The 16,174-nt window shown below is 48.6% G+C and overlaps 2 protein-coding genes across 2 annotated transcripts; one reads left to right on the top strand and one right to left on the bottom strand.

Moving 5' to 3' along the window:
- The first annotated feature begins 9,942 nt into the window (after window positions 1–9,942).
- On the top strand, window positions 9,943–10,746 carry LOC146526401 (uncharacterized). Its single transcript, XM_085207168.1, has one exon. The coding sequence runs from the start codon at window positions 9,943–9,945 to the stop codon at window positions 10,744–10,746; it is 804 nt and encodes a 267-aa protein (XP_085063294.1).
- An 857-nt stretch (window positions 10,747–11,603) lies between these two features.
- Window positions 11,604–12,844, bottom strand: LOC146526402 (uncharacterized). The gene has a single exon (XM_085207180.1). It carries the CDS (start codon window positions 12,723–12,725, stop codon window positions 11,763–11,765), a length of 963 nt encoding a protein of 320 aa, XP_085063306.1. The 5' UTR covers window positions 12,726–12,844; the 3' UTR covers window positions 11,604–11,762.
- Window positions 12,845–16,174: the final 3,330 nt, after the last annotated feature.

Genomic DNA, 16,174 nt, shown 5'->3' on the forward strand with positions numbered 1-16,174 from the left:
GCCGGTGCTCCACAAGGATCGGTGCTGGGTCCGATCCTCTGGAACATCGGATACGACTGGGTGCTGCGGGGCGGCACCCTGAGGGGGATAAAGGTCCTCTGTTACGCCGATGACACGCTGGTCTTGGCGCAGCAGTGGACCTATCGAGAGGCGGCAGTCCTCGCGACTGCTGGAGTTGCGGAGGTAGTCGGCCGCATAAAGCGGCTGGGCTTGGAAGTCTCCCTCAACAAGTCCGAGGCAATCTACTTCCATGCTCCTCGAAAGGGCCCACCGGCAGATGCCCACATCGTCGTCGGTGGCGTCAAAATTGACGTTGCCCGGAGCATGAAGTACCTCGGACTTGTTCTGGATGGTCGGTGGAGTTTTCGGGGCCGCTTTACATCTTTGGCCCCGAAACTGTTGAAGACAGCGGCTGCACTGGCGCGCCTTTTGCCCAATGTGGATGGGCCGAGCGCCTCTAGCCGTCGGCTGTACACCGGAGTGGTCCGATCCGACCGGCACAACATCACTCTGCTGCGACGTGCGCAGAGGGCGATGGCCATCCGGGCGATACGGGGGTACCGGACCATCTCCGGTGAAGTGGCGTGCGTGCTGGCTGGAGTCATGCCGTGGGACCTGGATGCTCTTTCTCTGGCGTCGGTCTATTGCCGGCGTCGAGGCCTAGCGTCCGGGGAACCGGCAAGCCAAGCACGCACTGAGGAGGCGCGGGTAGCCGCGGTTGAAATGTGGGAAACTCGGCTGGCAAATTCATCTGCCGGCCTGAGGAAGATCGAGGCTGTTCGTCCAGTGTTCCGCCAGTGGTTAGCGCGGCGTCACGGCGTCCTAACCTACCGCACGACACAGGTGCTCACGGGGCATGGCTGCTTCGGGGGTTACCTGTGTCGGATCGCCGGGAGGGAGCCCGACGCTCGCTGCCACCACTGCGACGACTGCCTCGACGAGACGGCCCAGCACACGTTGGAGGTGTGCTCAGCCTGGGCGTCTCAACGTCGCGCTTTGCGCGACGTCATAGGGGACGACCTTTCCCTGCCGGCCGTGGTCAAGGCTATGGCCGGCAGCGAGACGTCGTGGGATGCGGTCTCATCCTTCTGCGAGGCAGTGGTGCTCGAGAAGGAGTCGGCGGAACGGACGAGGGAGGCTTTTGCCGAAGTCGCCATCCGCCGTAAGAGACCGGGTCGCCGGAGGGCGGCACACGATCGCCGCCTTCCGCCCTAATGTGCCAGAGGGCGGTCAGCTTGGGGAAGCTGGCCGCCTACCAACCTGGCCCGAGTAGGCGCGCGCAGGTTGCTCCCGCGCGCTACTCCGAGCAGGCCGTCGAGGGTGCCCACACACCCTTGACTCCGCGACGTGCCTAGCAGGCTCCCGCCGCCGCGTTTCGTGGACGATTATAGTCCCCGCGTCTCGCGGCCAGTGGTGGTCGAGGAGGAGCATCGTGAGGTTTTAGTGGGTATTGGGATTGGCCTTCAGCCGGTCCACGAGTCCCACATAACCCGCTCGAGTCCCCACTCGGGCCGGTATCCGTCAAAAGGCCTTGGTGAAAGTTCCTTTAAGGTTGCCCGATCTGCTGGCACCCTTCCTTATCACCGCTAGGCTGTCCACCACCTGATTTTGTAGGTCAGACGCAAGTATGGCTTCGTCCTGCTCTTTCTCGGATGGTAGAGACATGTCCGAGAGCCTGGAGCTAGCCCTGGCCAGTACGGCCGCAGCGCTGTCAGACACCTCCTGTTCTGACCTCAGCGGCAACTCCTTCCTTTCTGCCTCACCGAGACCTTTCCGTCTCCTCATGGCAACCACTTTTGGCGCCGGTCTATCTGGCTCTCCTTCACCAGAAGACCCCGACTGATCGATCGGCTTCCGAGGCCTCTTCCGCCTGTCCTTCAGGTATTGTGCCCGTGTCCTTGACTTCTCCGACACCATCGACACAAAACTTTCAGTATCTGAGTCCTTTGACTCCAACGCTCCCCACAACCGTCCATATGATGATCCGGACCCTCGTCTCGACCTGACACTACCGACAGTCGACATTCCGTCATCAACGTCCAATCTGGTCAGAACCACTCTCGGCTCCTTCCACACTCCTACGTTCTGGCCATCACCAACTGACCCCTCCGCAGCGACACCAACGATCCAACGATCGACACCAGTTTCAACTGAATCCGAGCGAAGAAAACTGAAAAAATCGGTTTTCGCCACTTACCGCCCGCACCTTTCCGCGCATTCCCGCGGGTTGTATACCACCTTGAAGGCCCCTCGGAGACCGAACGATCGACACCAGTTTCAACTGAATCCGAGCGGGGAAAACTGAAAAAATCGGTTTTCGCCACTTTTATTTCTATTCGTAATATCACAAATTGTGTTTACTCATGCCAACATTATCTACTAAAGCACACAGTAGACCGGGCACTCAAAACTATGTGCGAGGGAAATCCACCCAACTCCGACATCAGAAGTGCGATCGGTGTTGGCACAGAGAACAATGGAGATAACCACTGGCGTGCTATGTTCGAAGCCCTGTATACACCGAGGCTAATTCAGGGAGGTATATGTGGTTACCCACTTATGATCCTGACAAAGAAGACACGGACGCGAGATCGTGGTGCGCAACGGCTGACTTGTGCTTTTGACAAACTCCCCGAGAGGCAGTCAACTCGAGCTTGCTGTAAGTAAGGCACTGGAAGGTGAAGCATCTTTGTGGCTGTCTCAAACAGCGTACGAGAGTATGACATGCTACCCTCACAAATCACTGGACATTGTGATGTGGGCAAAGAAGAGGTTGCTGTGGCTACTGTACTCTCTCACATCACATCAGTCTGACCCGCGGCTTTAACGTATAGCGTTTACAACACTGAAGTGTTTGAGCGGTGGAAAAATGGCTGGCCATAAGTGAGCGGAATGCAGAAGCAAGCCTATCGATGCGACGGTACGAACACCTGTATCTTCAACGTTGAGTCAAGCGGTGCAGCAGCCGGCAGCGAGGCCTTTAGTGTGCTTCAAGTGTGGCAAACCGGGTCATATCGCCATCTGGTGTACGAGCGAAGGCGGCGGGCCAAGCGATGGCAGCAGGGACGGCGCAGCGCGTGATGAACGGTGAGTGGATGGAGCGGCGTGTGGACGTATGCAGTGTCCAATTTCCAAAGGGTAGGGTACAAGACAAAAGGTGAACTGTTTTGTTTTGTTTACGATTCTGGTGCTAAATTCTCGTTAGTTGAAAGTTTTTCTGTTACATTTAGTGGTCGACGGTTTAGTAATGTTGTTACTATGACCGGTATTAGTCAAACACGAGTATACAGTACCGAACAAATTCTGTGTTTTGTAGTATTAACGATTGCCCTCTTAGGATATTATTGTCGCGAGATTTTAAATCAGGGTTGTACAGTAAACATAACTGACTGACATTTTGTTTGACGGGAATCTTTATGTAAATTCAGTGAATAACGATAGTGTGAGTGAGTTGACTTTGACTGATATCTCAGCTGATATTACTGGTAGTGACCGGTGGTAGTGACCGGGTTGGTTCGAATCGCACAGTACAGCGGCGTCCATATAGGATGTCGCCGGACGAACGTAGCGTTATACGCAACAGAGTAAAGGAAGGTTTACACGTGAATATCATTAGGTCGAGCTGTCCTCCTTTTGAAAGTCCGGCTTTATTAGTAAAGAAGTATGACGGTTCAGACCGTATCTGTATTGACTATAGTGAGCTTAACAATAATACCAACCCTGACAGTTATCCGCTTCCATTAATTACTGATCAAACTTCACGTTTTCAGGGTGCTAATTATTTTTTGAAACTCTATAGCGCAAGCGGTTTTCATTTGATCACAGTAAACGAAAATTCTGTAGACAGTACTGCTTTCATAACAGCTGAAGGGCAGTTTGAATTCTTGACTGTGCCTTTTGGTCTGAAGAATTCAATTTCGATTTTTCAGAAGACAATTGTGATCGTGTTGGGTGATTTGGTTCGTGATTGCGTGGTGGTGTATTTTGAGGACATTTTGACATTGACATTGTCTCAACCGATTTAGCGGTCCAGTATGGGAGGACTTAATGCAGTGTTGGAAGCTGTGACAAGGGCTGGTTTCTCTTTGAACCTAGTGAAGTGTTCCTTTTGAAGTGGAGGCTAGTCAGGTCTCTATCGCCTCCAGAGACTGTGATTAAGTAGTAGCAGTTCGTCGGATTAGCTTCCTATTTCCGTCAGTTTTGAATCTGTTGTTCGTCTCGAGGCTGAGGGGACTATTGAACAGCATTTTGACTTTTGCTGGTTTCCGGTCATGGTGTGCTGGAGGATTTGTGGATGTCTGCGTTACTTGTAGGGTCGCGAAATCTCACTCAGGAAGAGTTCAAACTGGCCTGCATCAAATCCCTAAGGTAATGATGCCGTGAAATACGGTTCGTGTAGACGTGGCGAATAGGCTCAGCGGTGAAACGATAAGGAGTACATTTTCATTCTGACAGACGCGTTCGCGAAGTGTGTTCTTTTGTTTCGTGCGGCAGGCATTGACTCTTGGAGTGTTCACGAGGTGACTTGTGGCTTTGTTTGGGGCTCCAACTCGCATCATAGCTGACCAGGGAAGATTGTTTTACTGGTGGTAGTTTTCACTAGTAGACTTAGGTTGGCATCTTACGGCGGCGGGCTTACCCAGTGCTAACAGGCAGGTAAAGCGCGTCAGAAGTGTGTTAAAGTCCATGTCGACAACGTTTGAGACTAGCGGTGGTAATAAGTTGTGGCAAGAATCTGTAGGAGGGTACAACTCGAGATAAATTGTACGATGAACCGGTAGATTTTAATTCATAAAATAACGATACCGTTATCATTGATGTGTATCGGTGGTGTGTATCATTGATGTGTCATTGATGTGTATCATTGGTGTGTGTCATTGATTTGTCGTTAATGTGTGTCAATGGTGTGTATCTGTGGTGTGTATCTTTGATGTGTATCATTGGTATGTATCATTGATTTATATCATTTATGTGTAGTAGTGAGGTATAGACTGTCGTTGACATTGACGAAATTCGTTAAGTAGCATCAGACATTATTACGAAGTGTGCGGAATATGGTAGGTCCCGTTTTGATATGACAAAAACGAAAGTAAGTAAGTTTTCTGTTGGCGTATTGTTAATATTGTAAAGTTAATAAGTGTAAAAATTCGATTCAAAATTTAAAGGTTCATTTAAGGTTGTCAGTTTTGGTTCTGTAAATTGTAAACGTCTTGTAACGTACAAATTTGCTCACGATAGGTTGAGGAAAATGCCAGCAAGTCATGTACCCGACGAAATCAATGTGTAATTTATGATGTTGTTGATGATATGATGGTGTTCAAGCTTAAGTAGTTGAAGAGACTCGAGTAAATGGTTCTATCGGCCGTAATGTGTTCGACCGTACCAGTAGTTATTTCGTAGTCGTAGCCCGGTAGAAATCGGTATCTCTTGGGGCAACTCAAGTAGTCCGTGGGTGCGCGGTGTGCGTTTAACTCTGGCGGAGGTCGTGGTCTGTAGAGACCGTAGCGTGTTGTCGCAGGTGTGACATACACGGGCTATCCACGCGGTGGATATGCGTATTGAGAGGTTTTCGACCGTACTGAGGTCGTGGTCTGCAGAGACCGTAGCGTGTTGTCGCAGAGGTGACGTACACGGGCGATCCACTCGATTGATATGCGTATTGAGATGTGAGAGAGCAATTTGATTGCTGTTCGGCTGGAGAGCTGTGGCGTTAGAGGTCTTTACTCGGAGGTTTCTGTTAATTTGGTTGTAACTTGTTGCTGAAGTAAAGTGAAGTAAAGTAAAGTAAAGTGAAGTTTTGGTTATGATGTCGATGGTACATGGCTGTGGTATTTGTGTGTAGTGGTTAGTTACAATTATGATCCAGATTGGTGTCAAATTGTAGTGTCCAGTTGATCTGGTGTCGAGTTGATCTGGTGTCGAGTTGATCTGGTGTCGAGTTGATCTAGTGTCGAGGGTCAAGTTGTTCAGGTATAAGGTTCAGGTATAAGGTTCAGGTATACAGATCAGGTACACAGTTCAGGTATACAGTTCAGGTATAAGGTTCTGGTATACAATTACTAGTGTAATTACTAGTGTACGTCTATTACAATTCTAGTGTACGGTTCTGGAAGTTGGTTGGTAAGGTTCTGATGTAGGTTGGCCGAGCGGTACGAGGTACTGTTGTAGCTTTTTCTTCTAGGCTAACCAACACACGAGGACGTGTGCTAGCAGGATGGCCGTGTCGGAATTTGTAGTATTGATGTGGTTCCGGAACGCCAGCGCCATCTATTGGCGCTCGAAAGAGTTAGTGTTATGCATTGGTATGGAAGGGGCGAGTCGAAGCGTGGCCGACGGACATCGACTCACTTTGTGTTTGGCAGTCGGCCGGTGCAGACGACACTGAAACTGTCCCGCGTTCCGTGTTGTGTATCTACCTACTGGGATAGCGGTAGCTGCTTTCTTGTGTATTGATTACGGTGTTGTAATTAATTCGTAATATCACAAATTGTGTTTACTCATGCCAACATTATCCACTAAAGCACACAGTAGACCGGGCACTCAAAACTATGTGCGAGGGAAATCCACCCAACTCCGACGTATATATATATATAATAATAAATTTAATTAATGTATATATATATTAATATTAATTATTAAATTTTTAATATTTTTCTTTCTCCTATTTTTATAATATTCATATTAAAAATTAAAATATATAATAAACGATTAATAATTATTTAAAAAATTATATTATAAATATAATATTAATTAAATAATAATTAATTAATTTAAAAAAAAAAAATAATAATAATACTTTATTGCATTGAAAAAATATATATATATATAAAATTTACACAGAAAAAAAAAAATAGAAAAGAAAAGAAAACGAAGGATACATAGGTACTTAAATTAACATGTGCAATGGCGGCCTTATCACTGCAAGTGATCTCTTACAGGCAACCATTAAAAGTGCAGGACTTATGCAAGAAATTATCGTAAGGCGCAAAAAGTATTACTTAACAAATAAAAAAAAGCTAAAATAAGCTTTTGGATTCATACCCCAAATATAAAAGAAATCCCTTTTTTTTAAAAATAAAGTGCCTGATAAAAGGATTATTCTGATAGGATAAATAATGTAATTTTTTACCTTTATTATATTTTATAGAATTAAACTATATCTAATAATTTCAAAAATTATTGTGCATTTTACACTAAAATATAATTTTTTTATAATGAATTTAAATTCATCTTTAGAATATTTTATTCTTATTTTTTATTTTATTAATTAATAATTCCAATAAAATATTTTTCTTATTTATTTTATTTTTCAGAACTATAATTTCTATTTCATCAAATTCATGATTAGGATGCTGAATTGGCTTAGAAATTAATTTACTTAGATTTATCCCCTTAATCTCTTCCCCCAATAATCTATTAAATTCAGAAGCTTCCTTAAAATATTTTTTAACTCAATCTATTGCATCAATTATTTTTTTATTTTCTATCCTATTGAATTTATTTCTTATAAAAATATTTATTAATGATTTATTATCAATTATTATAAATTCTGCAATATTAATAAAAATAGGTTCTGTTCCTTTTCATTTTTGATTTCCTAATATTATAGAAGGATTATCATGATTTAATAGATTTATTTTAATAACATGACAAAAAATTTCACCAATAATTTTATTATCTTATAATATAAATTTTATTTTTTTAATTTTTGAATTAAGGATTAGACGGAGAAGAGGACAAGGGATGAGGAAGAGAGGTAAATTTCAGGAAACTATTGAGCAAGTAGGGTAGGGGCCTGCCCGGAGGAATGAGGTCCGCTAAATCAGATAGCTTGGACCATAGAGGGTGGGATGACAGCTGTAACATTTTACCAACAAACCGATCAGACAGGAATTGGCGACGGATAGGATAAGGAGGATCAACACACTCAACCTGCAGTGCGTTGGTGGGAGAAGACTTCATTGCACCTATAATAATTCGTAGGCATTTGTATTGGATCCTATTGAGTTTTTCAGTAGCAACTTTGTTAAAGGGGTCTAAAACAAATAATCCGTAGTCAATGTGACTACGGATAATGGCATTGTACAGTAGTTTGAGAGTATAAGGGTGTGCACGCCACCACACACCAGACACAGCTCTTAAAGCGTTGATGCCGTTTTCACATTTTTTACTGACATGTTCAGCATGGGCAATTCCGTTCAGTCTTTTATCGAGAATCATGCCTAAGAATTTAACATTTTCTGCTAATTGGATAGTATTATCCCAATACCCACTAAAACCTCACGGTGCTCCTCCTCGACCGCCACTGGCCGCGAGACACGGGGACGTGAGTCTTCCGCGAAACGCGGCGGCGGGAGCCTGCAAGGCACGTCGCGGAGTCAAGGGTGTGTGGGCACCCTCGACGGCCTGCTCGGAGTAGCGCGCGGGAGCAACCTGTGCGTGCCTACTCGGGCCAGGTTGGTAGGCGGTCAGCTTCCCCAAGCTGACCGCCCTCTAGCACATTAGGGCGGAAGGCGGCGATCGTGTGCCGCCCTCCGGCGACCCGGTCTCTTACGGCGGATGGCGACTTCGGCAAAAGCCTCCCTCGCCCGTTCCGCCGACTCCTTCTCGAGCACCACTGCCTCGCAGAAGGATGAGACCGCATCCCACGACGTCTCGCTGCCGGCCATAGCCTTGACCACGGCCGGCAGGGAAAGGTCGTCCCCTATGACGTCGCGCAAAGCGCGACGTTGAGACGCCCAGGCTGAGCACACCTCCAACGTGTGCTGGGCCGTCTCATCGAGGCAGTCGTCGCAGTGGTGGCAGCGAGCGTCGGGCTCCCTCCCGGCGATCCGACACAAGTAACCCCCGAAGCAGCCATGCCCCGTGAGCACCTGTGTCATGCGGAAGGTTAGGACGCCGTGACGCCGCGCTAACCACTGGCGGAACACTGGACGAACAGCCTCGATCGTCCTCAGGCCGGCAGTTGGTGTTGCCAGCCGAGTTTCCCACAACTCCATTGCGGCTACCCGCACCTCCTCAGTGCGTGCCTGGCTTGCCGGTTCCCCGGACACTAGGCCTATTATTTCTTCATTTGGTTCATATATTTCATTATTTTCCATAATTTTAATTATTATTATTATTTGAGAATCAATAATTAATCAACGAATAATCCTATTTTCATTAAATATACCATCCTCTATTGAATGATATCAAAATTTACCTCCTTCTGAACATTCTTATAATGAACTTCCTATTTTAAGAAATTTCTAATATGGCAGATTATATGTAATGGATTTAAACCCCATTTATAAAGGAATATCCTTTTTTTAGAAATGGCAACCTGATCTAATTTAAATTACCAAAATAGAGCTTCTCCATTAATAGAACAAATTATTTTTTTTCATGACCATGTAGGGAACATTACTTATTCAAAATTAATATTAATATATTTACTAGAATCATCCGGACGCAGCGCATTGGAACAATTCAAACCTGTTCCGAGTTTTTTTGCTATGCGTGTCGTAGGCTGCTAGCCAGCATCGCCACGTTTAAAGAGTCGGCTAGAATCGCTTGCGACATTCACTTGTGTATCCATTGCTCTCTTAGCTTGCATTCAATTCTCAACCTTAACTTCTTGCTATTACGTGCTAGTTTAGCTTGTATTTTCTATTGGTATTTATTTAAATTTCTTTATTTCCTTCTGTGATTATTTTCTCTTCACGTATCTGTGAGTTAAATAAATTTGGACAATTTCTCCACAAAATTTGGATTTTTAATTTTACTCATTTAGTGTAAAATAAATAAGATCATATTAAATAGTGGTATCACATCTCAACCGCTATATTGGTGACCCCTAAATTGGTGAGCACTACAATAAATACCTACGTTTACTGCTGGCAAGAAGATTTAAAACGGCAGGAGGCCATTTTAACGACCTTGGCAAGTGACCTCTGATACAAGATGGAGGACGCGACTACATCCAACGTGTGCAGAATTGGCGTGCGTATTCCACCATTCTGGCCGGAAGAACCAGCCCTTTGGTTTTCACAAATTGAAGGTCAGTTTGCTTTATCTAATATAACAAGTGATACTACAAAATTTTATTACGTTGCCGCTCAGTTAGATAATCAATTTGCTGTCGAGGTGAAGGATATTATCATTTCTCCTCCCGAGACGGATAAATACATCACTCTTAAAACGCAACTGATTAAAAGATTGTCTGCGTCTCAAGAAAAGAAAGTGATGCAGTTGCTGAGGCACGAGCAGCTAGGTGATCGCAAGCCATCACAGTTTCTGCGATACATGCAAGATCTTGCGGGTTCATCTGTCCCCAAGGATTTTTTAAAAACATTATGGTCGAGTAGGTTACCACAAAACATTCAAACAGTTATAGCTTCACAGCCTGATCTGCCTATCGAAAAATTAGCTGACCTGGCAGACAAGGTGCATGAGATAGCACCCTCATCACCACAGGTCGCAAGCACATCTGCGATGGCCACACCCCCTGCATCCTCCATGTTGGAAGAAATGGCCAAGCAGATCCAACTCCTGACCAAGCAGGTATCGGAACTCTCGACCCAGGTACGTCACAACTCGGTCTCATCAAAATTTAGAGAGCGTTCCCGGAGCCATTCCAGACATCGCAGGAAGTCGACTACCCGGCAAAAGTGTTGGTACCATTTTAAATTTGGTTCAAATGCTAAAAAATGTGTGCAGCCATGTAATTACGGAGAGTCGGAAAACTCTCTGGGCAGCCGGAAGTAGCGGCCAACGTCTGCCCTTTACCTACAGGCCGTCTTTTCATTACCGACCGTATTTCAAAAATGCTTTTCCTCATTGATACTGGCTCGGATCTCTGCGTTTTTCCACGGTTGGCTACCAAGGCGCCCTGTACCAAGACAAAGTATGAACTCATGGCGGCGAACGGTACAGTCATTCATACTTACGGTCCTACATTGTTACACTTAGACCTAGGACTAAAGCGTACTTTCACCTGGAAATTTACCATCGCTGATGTTTCAAAGCCCATTATCGGCGTAGATTTTTTGATATTTTACAATCTTCTTGTAGATTGCAGATGTCAGCGACTCGTCGATGGAAATACCACTCTGTCAGTGCAAGCAATAAAAGAAAATATCTCCGATGACCTTGCGTCAGTCAAAGCCATTTCGGGAGAATCAAAATATCATCAGCTGCTTCATGAGTTTCCAGAGGTAACGAGACCATCAGGTACGTCTTCCTTACCTAAGCATAACACCGTGCATTACATCAAAACCATTCCCGGACCACCGGTTACCAGTAGACCTCGTCGTTTAGACCCAGTTAGACTGAAAGCAGCCAAAAAAGAATTTGACGATATGCTGTCACAGGGAACTGCCCGCTCCTCTAACAGTTCGTGGTCGTCCGCTCTGCACTTAGTTCAGAAGAAGGACGACGGATGGAGACCATGTGGTGATTACAGAGCACTCAATGCTCGCACAGTACCTGACAGGTATCCGATACGCCATATCCAAGATTTTTCCTACCAACTCTCTGGTTGTTCAGTATTTTCAACTATCGATCTAGTCAAGGTGGTGGGGATTTTATGTAGTATTTAAGGGGAGATAAATTAAACCACGTAGTACTCAGTACACTCGTACAACAGGAAGACGCTTTATTCATAGACAATATAGACAACCGGAAACTTCACAGATTATGCGCATGGAGGATCGAAATGTACTCATGAATGAATGACTCGGCGTTTTGCGTAAACATATCCCCGCGCGTTGAAAGTCTCTCTTTCAACCAGATTCTTCTTCCTCAGAATAGGCAGGTAATGGGCAAATTTTACTGAAGGATCTGCGAAGGATACCACTGGACGTCCGTACGTCAGCAACTCGGATGACTCCATCTGGGCCAGGATGCACAGCAATCACTCGACCCATCTTCCATTTTAAGGGGGGTAAATTATCTTCTTTTAGGAGCACCAATGAATTGAGTTGTAGCACACCCTTACATGATCTCCATTTAGTTCTGACCTGCAGTTCTGAGATGTACTCCTTATTCCACCGAGCCCAAAAATGTTGTCTTAGCTGCTCGATGCGTTGAAATCGGGTTAAGGAAGTTATGGAGAAGTCTATTAAATTACTTGATGGCAACGAAGTCAAGGGACGCCCAATCAAAAAATGACCAGGTGTTAATGGCATTAAATCTTCAGGATTAGATGTAATCGGCGTCAGTGGTCTGGAGTTTAAAATTGCCTCAATTTGTACTAAAGTAGTATACAATTCCTCAAACGTGAGATTACAAAGGCCCAGCACTCTAACTAAATGATGTTTGGTTGACTTGACACCAGCTTCCGCAAGACCAGCAAAATGAGGAGAATAAGGCGGAATGAAGTGGAATTTAATACCTTCCTTTGCCATTTCTTCCGTAATTGAATCACAGCTTGATTTAAGAAATCTCGAGAGGTCATTGTACGCACCAACAAACGCAGTACCGTTATCGGAGTATATATTAATGGGTTTACCCCTGCGTGCAATAAGCCTTCTTAATGCTAAGATAAAACTATTACTGGATAAATCACCTATTAATTCGAGGTGAATTGATTTTGTTGTAAAGCAAACAAAAATCGCAATGTAAACCTTAACTAACTTAGAACCTCGGCCCTGACGAACCACTGATTGAATCGGACCCGCATAATCCAACCCTATATTTTGAAAGGGAAAACTCGCTAGAAGCCGCTGCTGTGGTAAATAACCCATAGTGGGAGTAATAGTATCTCCCTTTATCCGACAACAACGTGTACATTTAAGGTAACACTTTCTAGCTAAATTTCTACCTCGGATTGGCCAATATGTGTCTCTGATAGACCGGGCATCAGCAGAGATCGTGTTCGGCAGAGCCTCATTGTCCGGTGTGTGAGGCGGCGCAAAGGCCCGCTAATCACATGTTGGGGAATGCTGCCTGTGGAAAGGCTAGCACCAATAACGGTGGAAAGCGCAGACGAGTGCCGGCAACATCGGCCAGGTCTAATATCCCAGCTGGGCCTGAGGAGGTGCAACACATGGAAGACCAATAATGGCTCTCCGCGTGTTGCATGCGAACATTAACCACTGTGCTAGGGCCCAGGACTTATTGGTCCAAAGCCTGGCGCAGTGGTCTATCCAGGTGGCGGTTGTTTCGGAGCCCTACAGCGTTCCCGACAGAGACAACTGGGTAGCCGACAACACCGGGGTGGTGACTATTATCACCCAGGTCGCCGCGGGCTCCCCGCCTTTCTCACGTGTAGAGAGAGGTGTGGGATGCGTCGCCGCACTTGTCGGCAACCTAGTTGTCGTAGGGGTCTACTTTTCCCCCAATCGAACTCTCGCGGAGTTTGAAGAGTTCCTTATACGATTGGGGGAAATGGTAGAGCGATTTCGTCCGGCGGAGATGTTGGTGGCCGGCGATCTCAACGCGAAGTCCAGCGTGTGGGGCTTCGCAACGACGGATGTGCGTGGTGTGACGCTGTCGGAGTGGGTTGTTGCCACCGGTTTGTCTGTGCTCAACCGAGCGACCAAGAACACGTGTGTGCGAAGGCTGGGCGGATCCGTCGTGGACGTTTCGGTCGCGAGCCCGGCCCTAGCATGTCGTGTTCGGGGCTGGCGAGTGCTGGATGATGTGGAGACTCTCTCGGATCACCTCTACATCTTGTACGAGATCTCCATACATCCTGCGGTGCCACCAGCCCCCAGTCCAAACTCGCGAGAGTACGGACCGCGGTGGCAACTGGGTCGTCTCGACAGGGAGTTGTTGGAGGAGGCCGCGATAGTGAAATCCTGGCGGCCCCAGAGCTTGGCGTCTGCAGAAGACGCCGCATCCTGGGCGCAGGGGGCGCTGACGCGTATCTGTGACGCGTCAATGCCCCGTTCCGGGCGCCGCCCTCAACGGCGGCAAGTGTACTGGTGGTCGTGGGAGATCGCGCAACTGCGTAACACCTGCGTTGCGGCGAGACGCCAGTACAGCCACTATCGCAGACGGGTACAGAAGGTGCAGGAGGAGGAAGACCGACTGTACCGCGTCTATGTCGAGGCGAGAACGCAGCTGCAGGAGGAGATCGGTCGTGTGAAAGGCGAGTCGCACGACCGGTTGATCGCGGGGATAGACTTAGACCCGTACGGCACACCTTACCGAATGGTGCTCGGTAGGTTACGGGCTTGGGCACCACCACTGACGCAGACACTCCAACCGGACGTACTCTGAGGGGTTCTGTCGTCGCTATTCCCGCAGCGGGCCAGTTTTGCACCACCCAGTATGGCCCGCCCTGCAGCGCGTGAGGAGGAAGAGGAGGACGACGAGGACAGCGTCACACCACCGGTGGAGGAGGAGGAGCTCGAAGAAGCTGTACGCCGATCTCGGCTCAAGAGCACCGCCCCGGGCTTGGATGGCATTCCCGGCCGGGCGCTAACTCTGGCCCTCAACACCTTAGGGCCCAGAGTGCGAGGACTATTCACTGCCTGTCTGGCTCAAGCCATAATTCCACAGCGGTGGAAGACAGGCAGGTTAGTCCTCATCAAGAAGGAGGGTCGCCCGGCGGATTCAGCCTCCGCCTACAGGCCCATCGTGCTCTTGAGCGAGATCGCCAAGCTCCTTGAGCGTGTTGTAGCCAGGAGGCTACAACACCATTTGGAGGGGACAGGTCCGGACCTCTCGGACCACCAGTATGGCTTCCGTAGGGGGCGATCGACGGCGGATGCCATACTGGAGGTAAAGTCCTATGCGCAGGATGCGGTGGCCCGAGGCAATGGAGTCTTGGCGGTGTCTTTAGACATCGCCAACGCCTTCAACTCCCTGCCATGGCCCTGCATAAAGGAGGCACTGTTATACTATCGTGTGCCTCCATACCTGCGCCGCGTCATTGGGGCTTACCTGTCCGGTAGGTCTGTGACCTTTCCAGCTCCTGGAGGAGGTTGGAAGGAGTTCGTTGTGTCGGCCGGTGTTCCACAAGGATCGGTGCTAGGTCCGATCCTCTGGAACATCGGATACGACTGGGTGCTGCGGGGCGGCACCCTGAGGGGGATAAAGATCCTCTGTTACGCCGATGACACGCTGGTCTTGGCGCAGCAGTGGACCTATCGAGAGGCGGCGGTCCTCGCGACTGCTGGAGTTGCGGAGGTAGTCGGCCGCATAAAGCGGCTGGGCTTGGAAGTCTCCCTCAACAAGTCCGAGGCAATCTACTTCCATGCTCCTCGAAAGGGCCCACCGGCAGATGCCCACATCGTCGTCGGTGGCGTCAAAATTGACGTTGCCCGGAGCATGAAGTACCTCGGACTTGTTCTGGATGGTCGGTGGAGTTTTCGGGGCCGCTTTACATCTTTGGCCCCGAAACTGTTGAAGACAGCGGCGGCACTGGCGCGCCTTTTCCCCAATGTGGATGGGCCGAGCGCCTCTAGCCGTCGGCTGTACACCGTAGTGGTCCGATCCGACCGGCACAACATCACTCTGCTGCGACGTGCGCAGAGGGTGATGGCCATCCGGGCGATACGGGGGTACCGGACCATCTCCGGTGAAGTGGCGTGCGTGCTGGCTGGAGTCATGCCGTGGGACCTGGATGCTCTTTCTCTGGCGTCGGTCTATTGCCGGCGTCGAGGCCTAGCGTCCGGGGAACCGGCAAGCCAAGCACGCACTGAGGAGGCGCGGGTAGCCGCGGTTGAAATGTGGGAAACTCGGCTGGCAAATCCATCTGCCGGCCTGAGGAAGATCGAGGCTGTTCGTCCAGTGTTCCGCCAGTGGTTAGCGCGGCGTCACGGCGTCCTAACCTTTCGCATGACACAGGTGCTCACGGGGCATGGCTGCTTCGGGGGTTACTTGTGTCGGATCGCCGGGAGGGAGCCCGACGCTCGCTGCCACCACTGCGACGACTGCCTCGATGAGACGGCCCAGCACACGTTGGAGGTGTGCTCAGCCTGGGCGTCTCAACGTCGCGCTTTGCGCGACGTCATAGGGGACGACCTTTCCCTGCCGGCCGTGGTCAAGGCTATGGCCGGCAGCGAGACGTCGTGGGATGCGGTCTCATCCTTCTGCGAGGCAGTGGTGCTCGAGAAGGAGTCGGCGGAACGGGCGAGGGAGGCTTTTGCCGAAGTCGCCATCCGCCGTAAGAGACCGGGTCGCCGGAGGGCGGCACACGATCGCCGCCTTCCGCCCTAATGTGCTAGAGGGCGGTCAGCTTGGG

This window comes from Heliconius melpomene, unplaced genomic scaffold (assembly GCF_056956725.1).
Source record: "Heliconius melpomene rosina isolate 202511_hmr_F unplaced genomic scaffold, ASM5695672v1 ptg000055l, whole genome shotgun sequence".
Classification (NCBI taxonomy): domain Eukaryota; kingdom Metazoa; phylum Arthropoda; class Insecta; order Lepidoptera; family Nymphalidae; genus Heliconius; species Heliconius melpomene.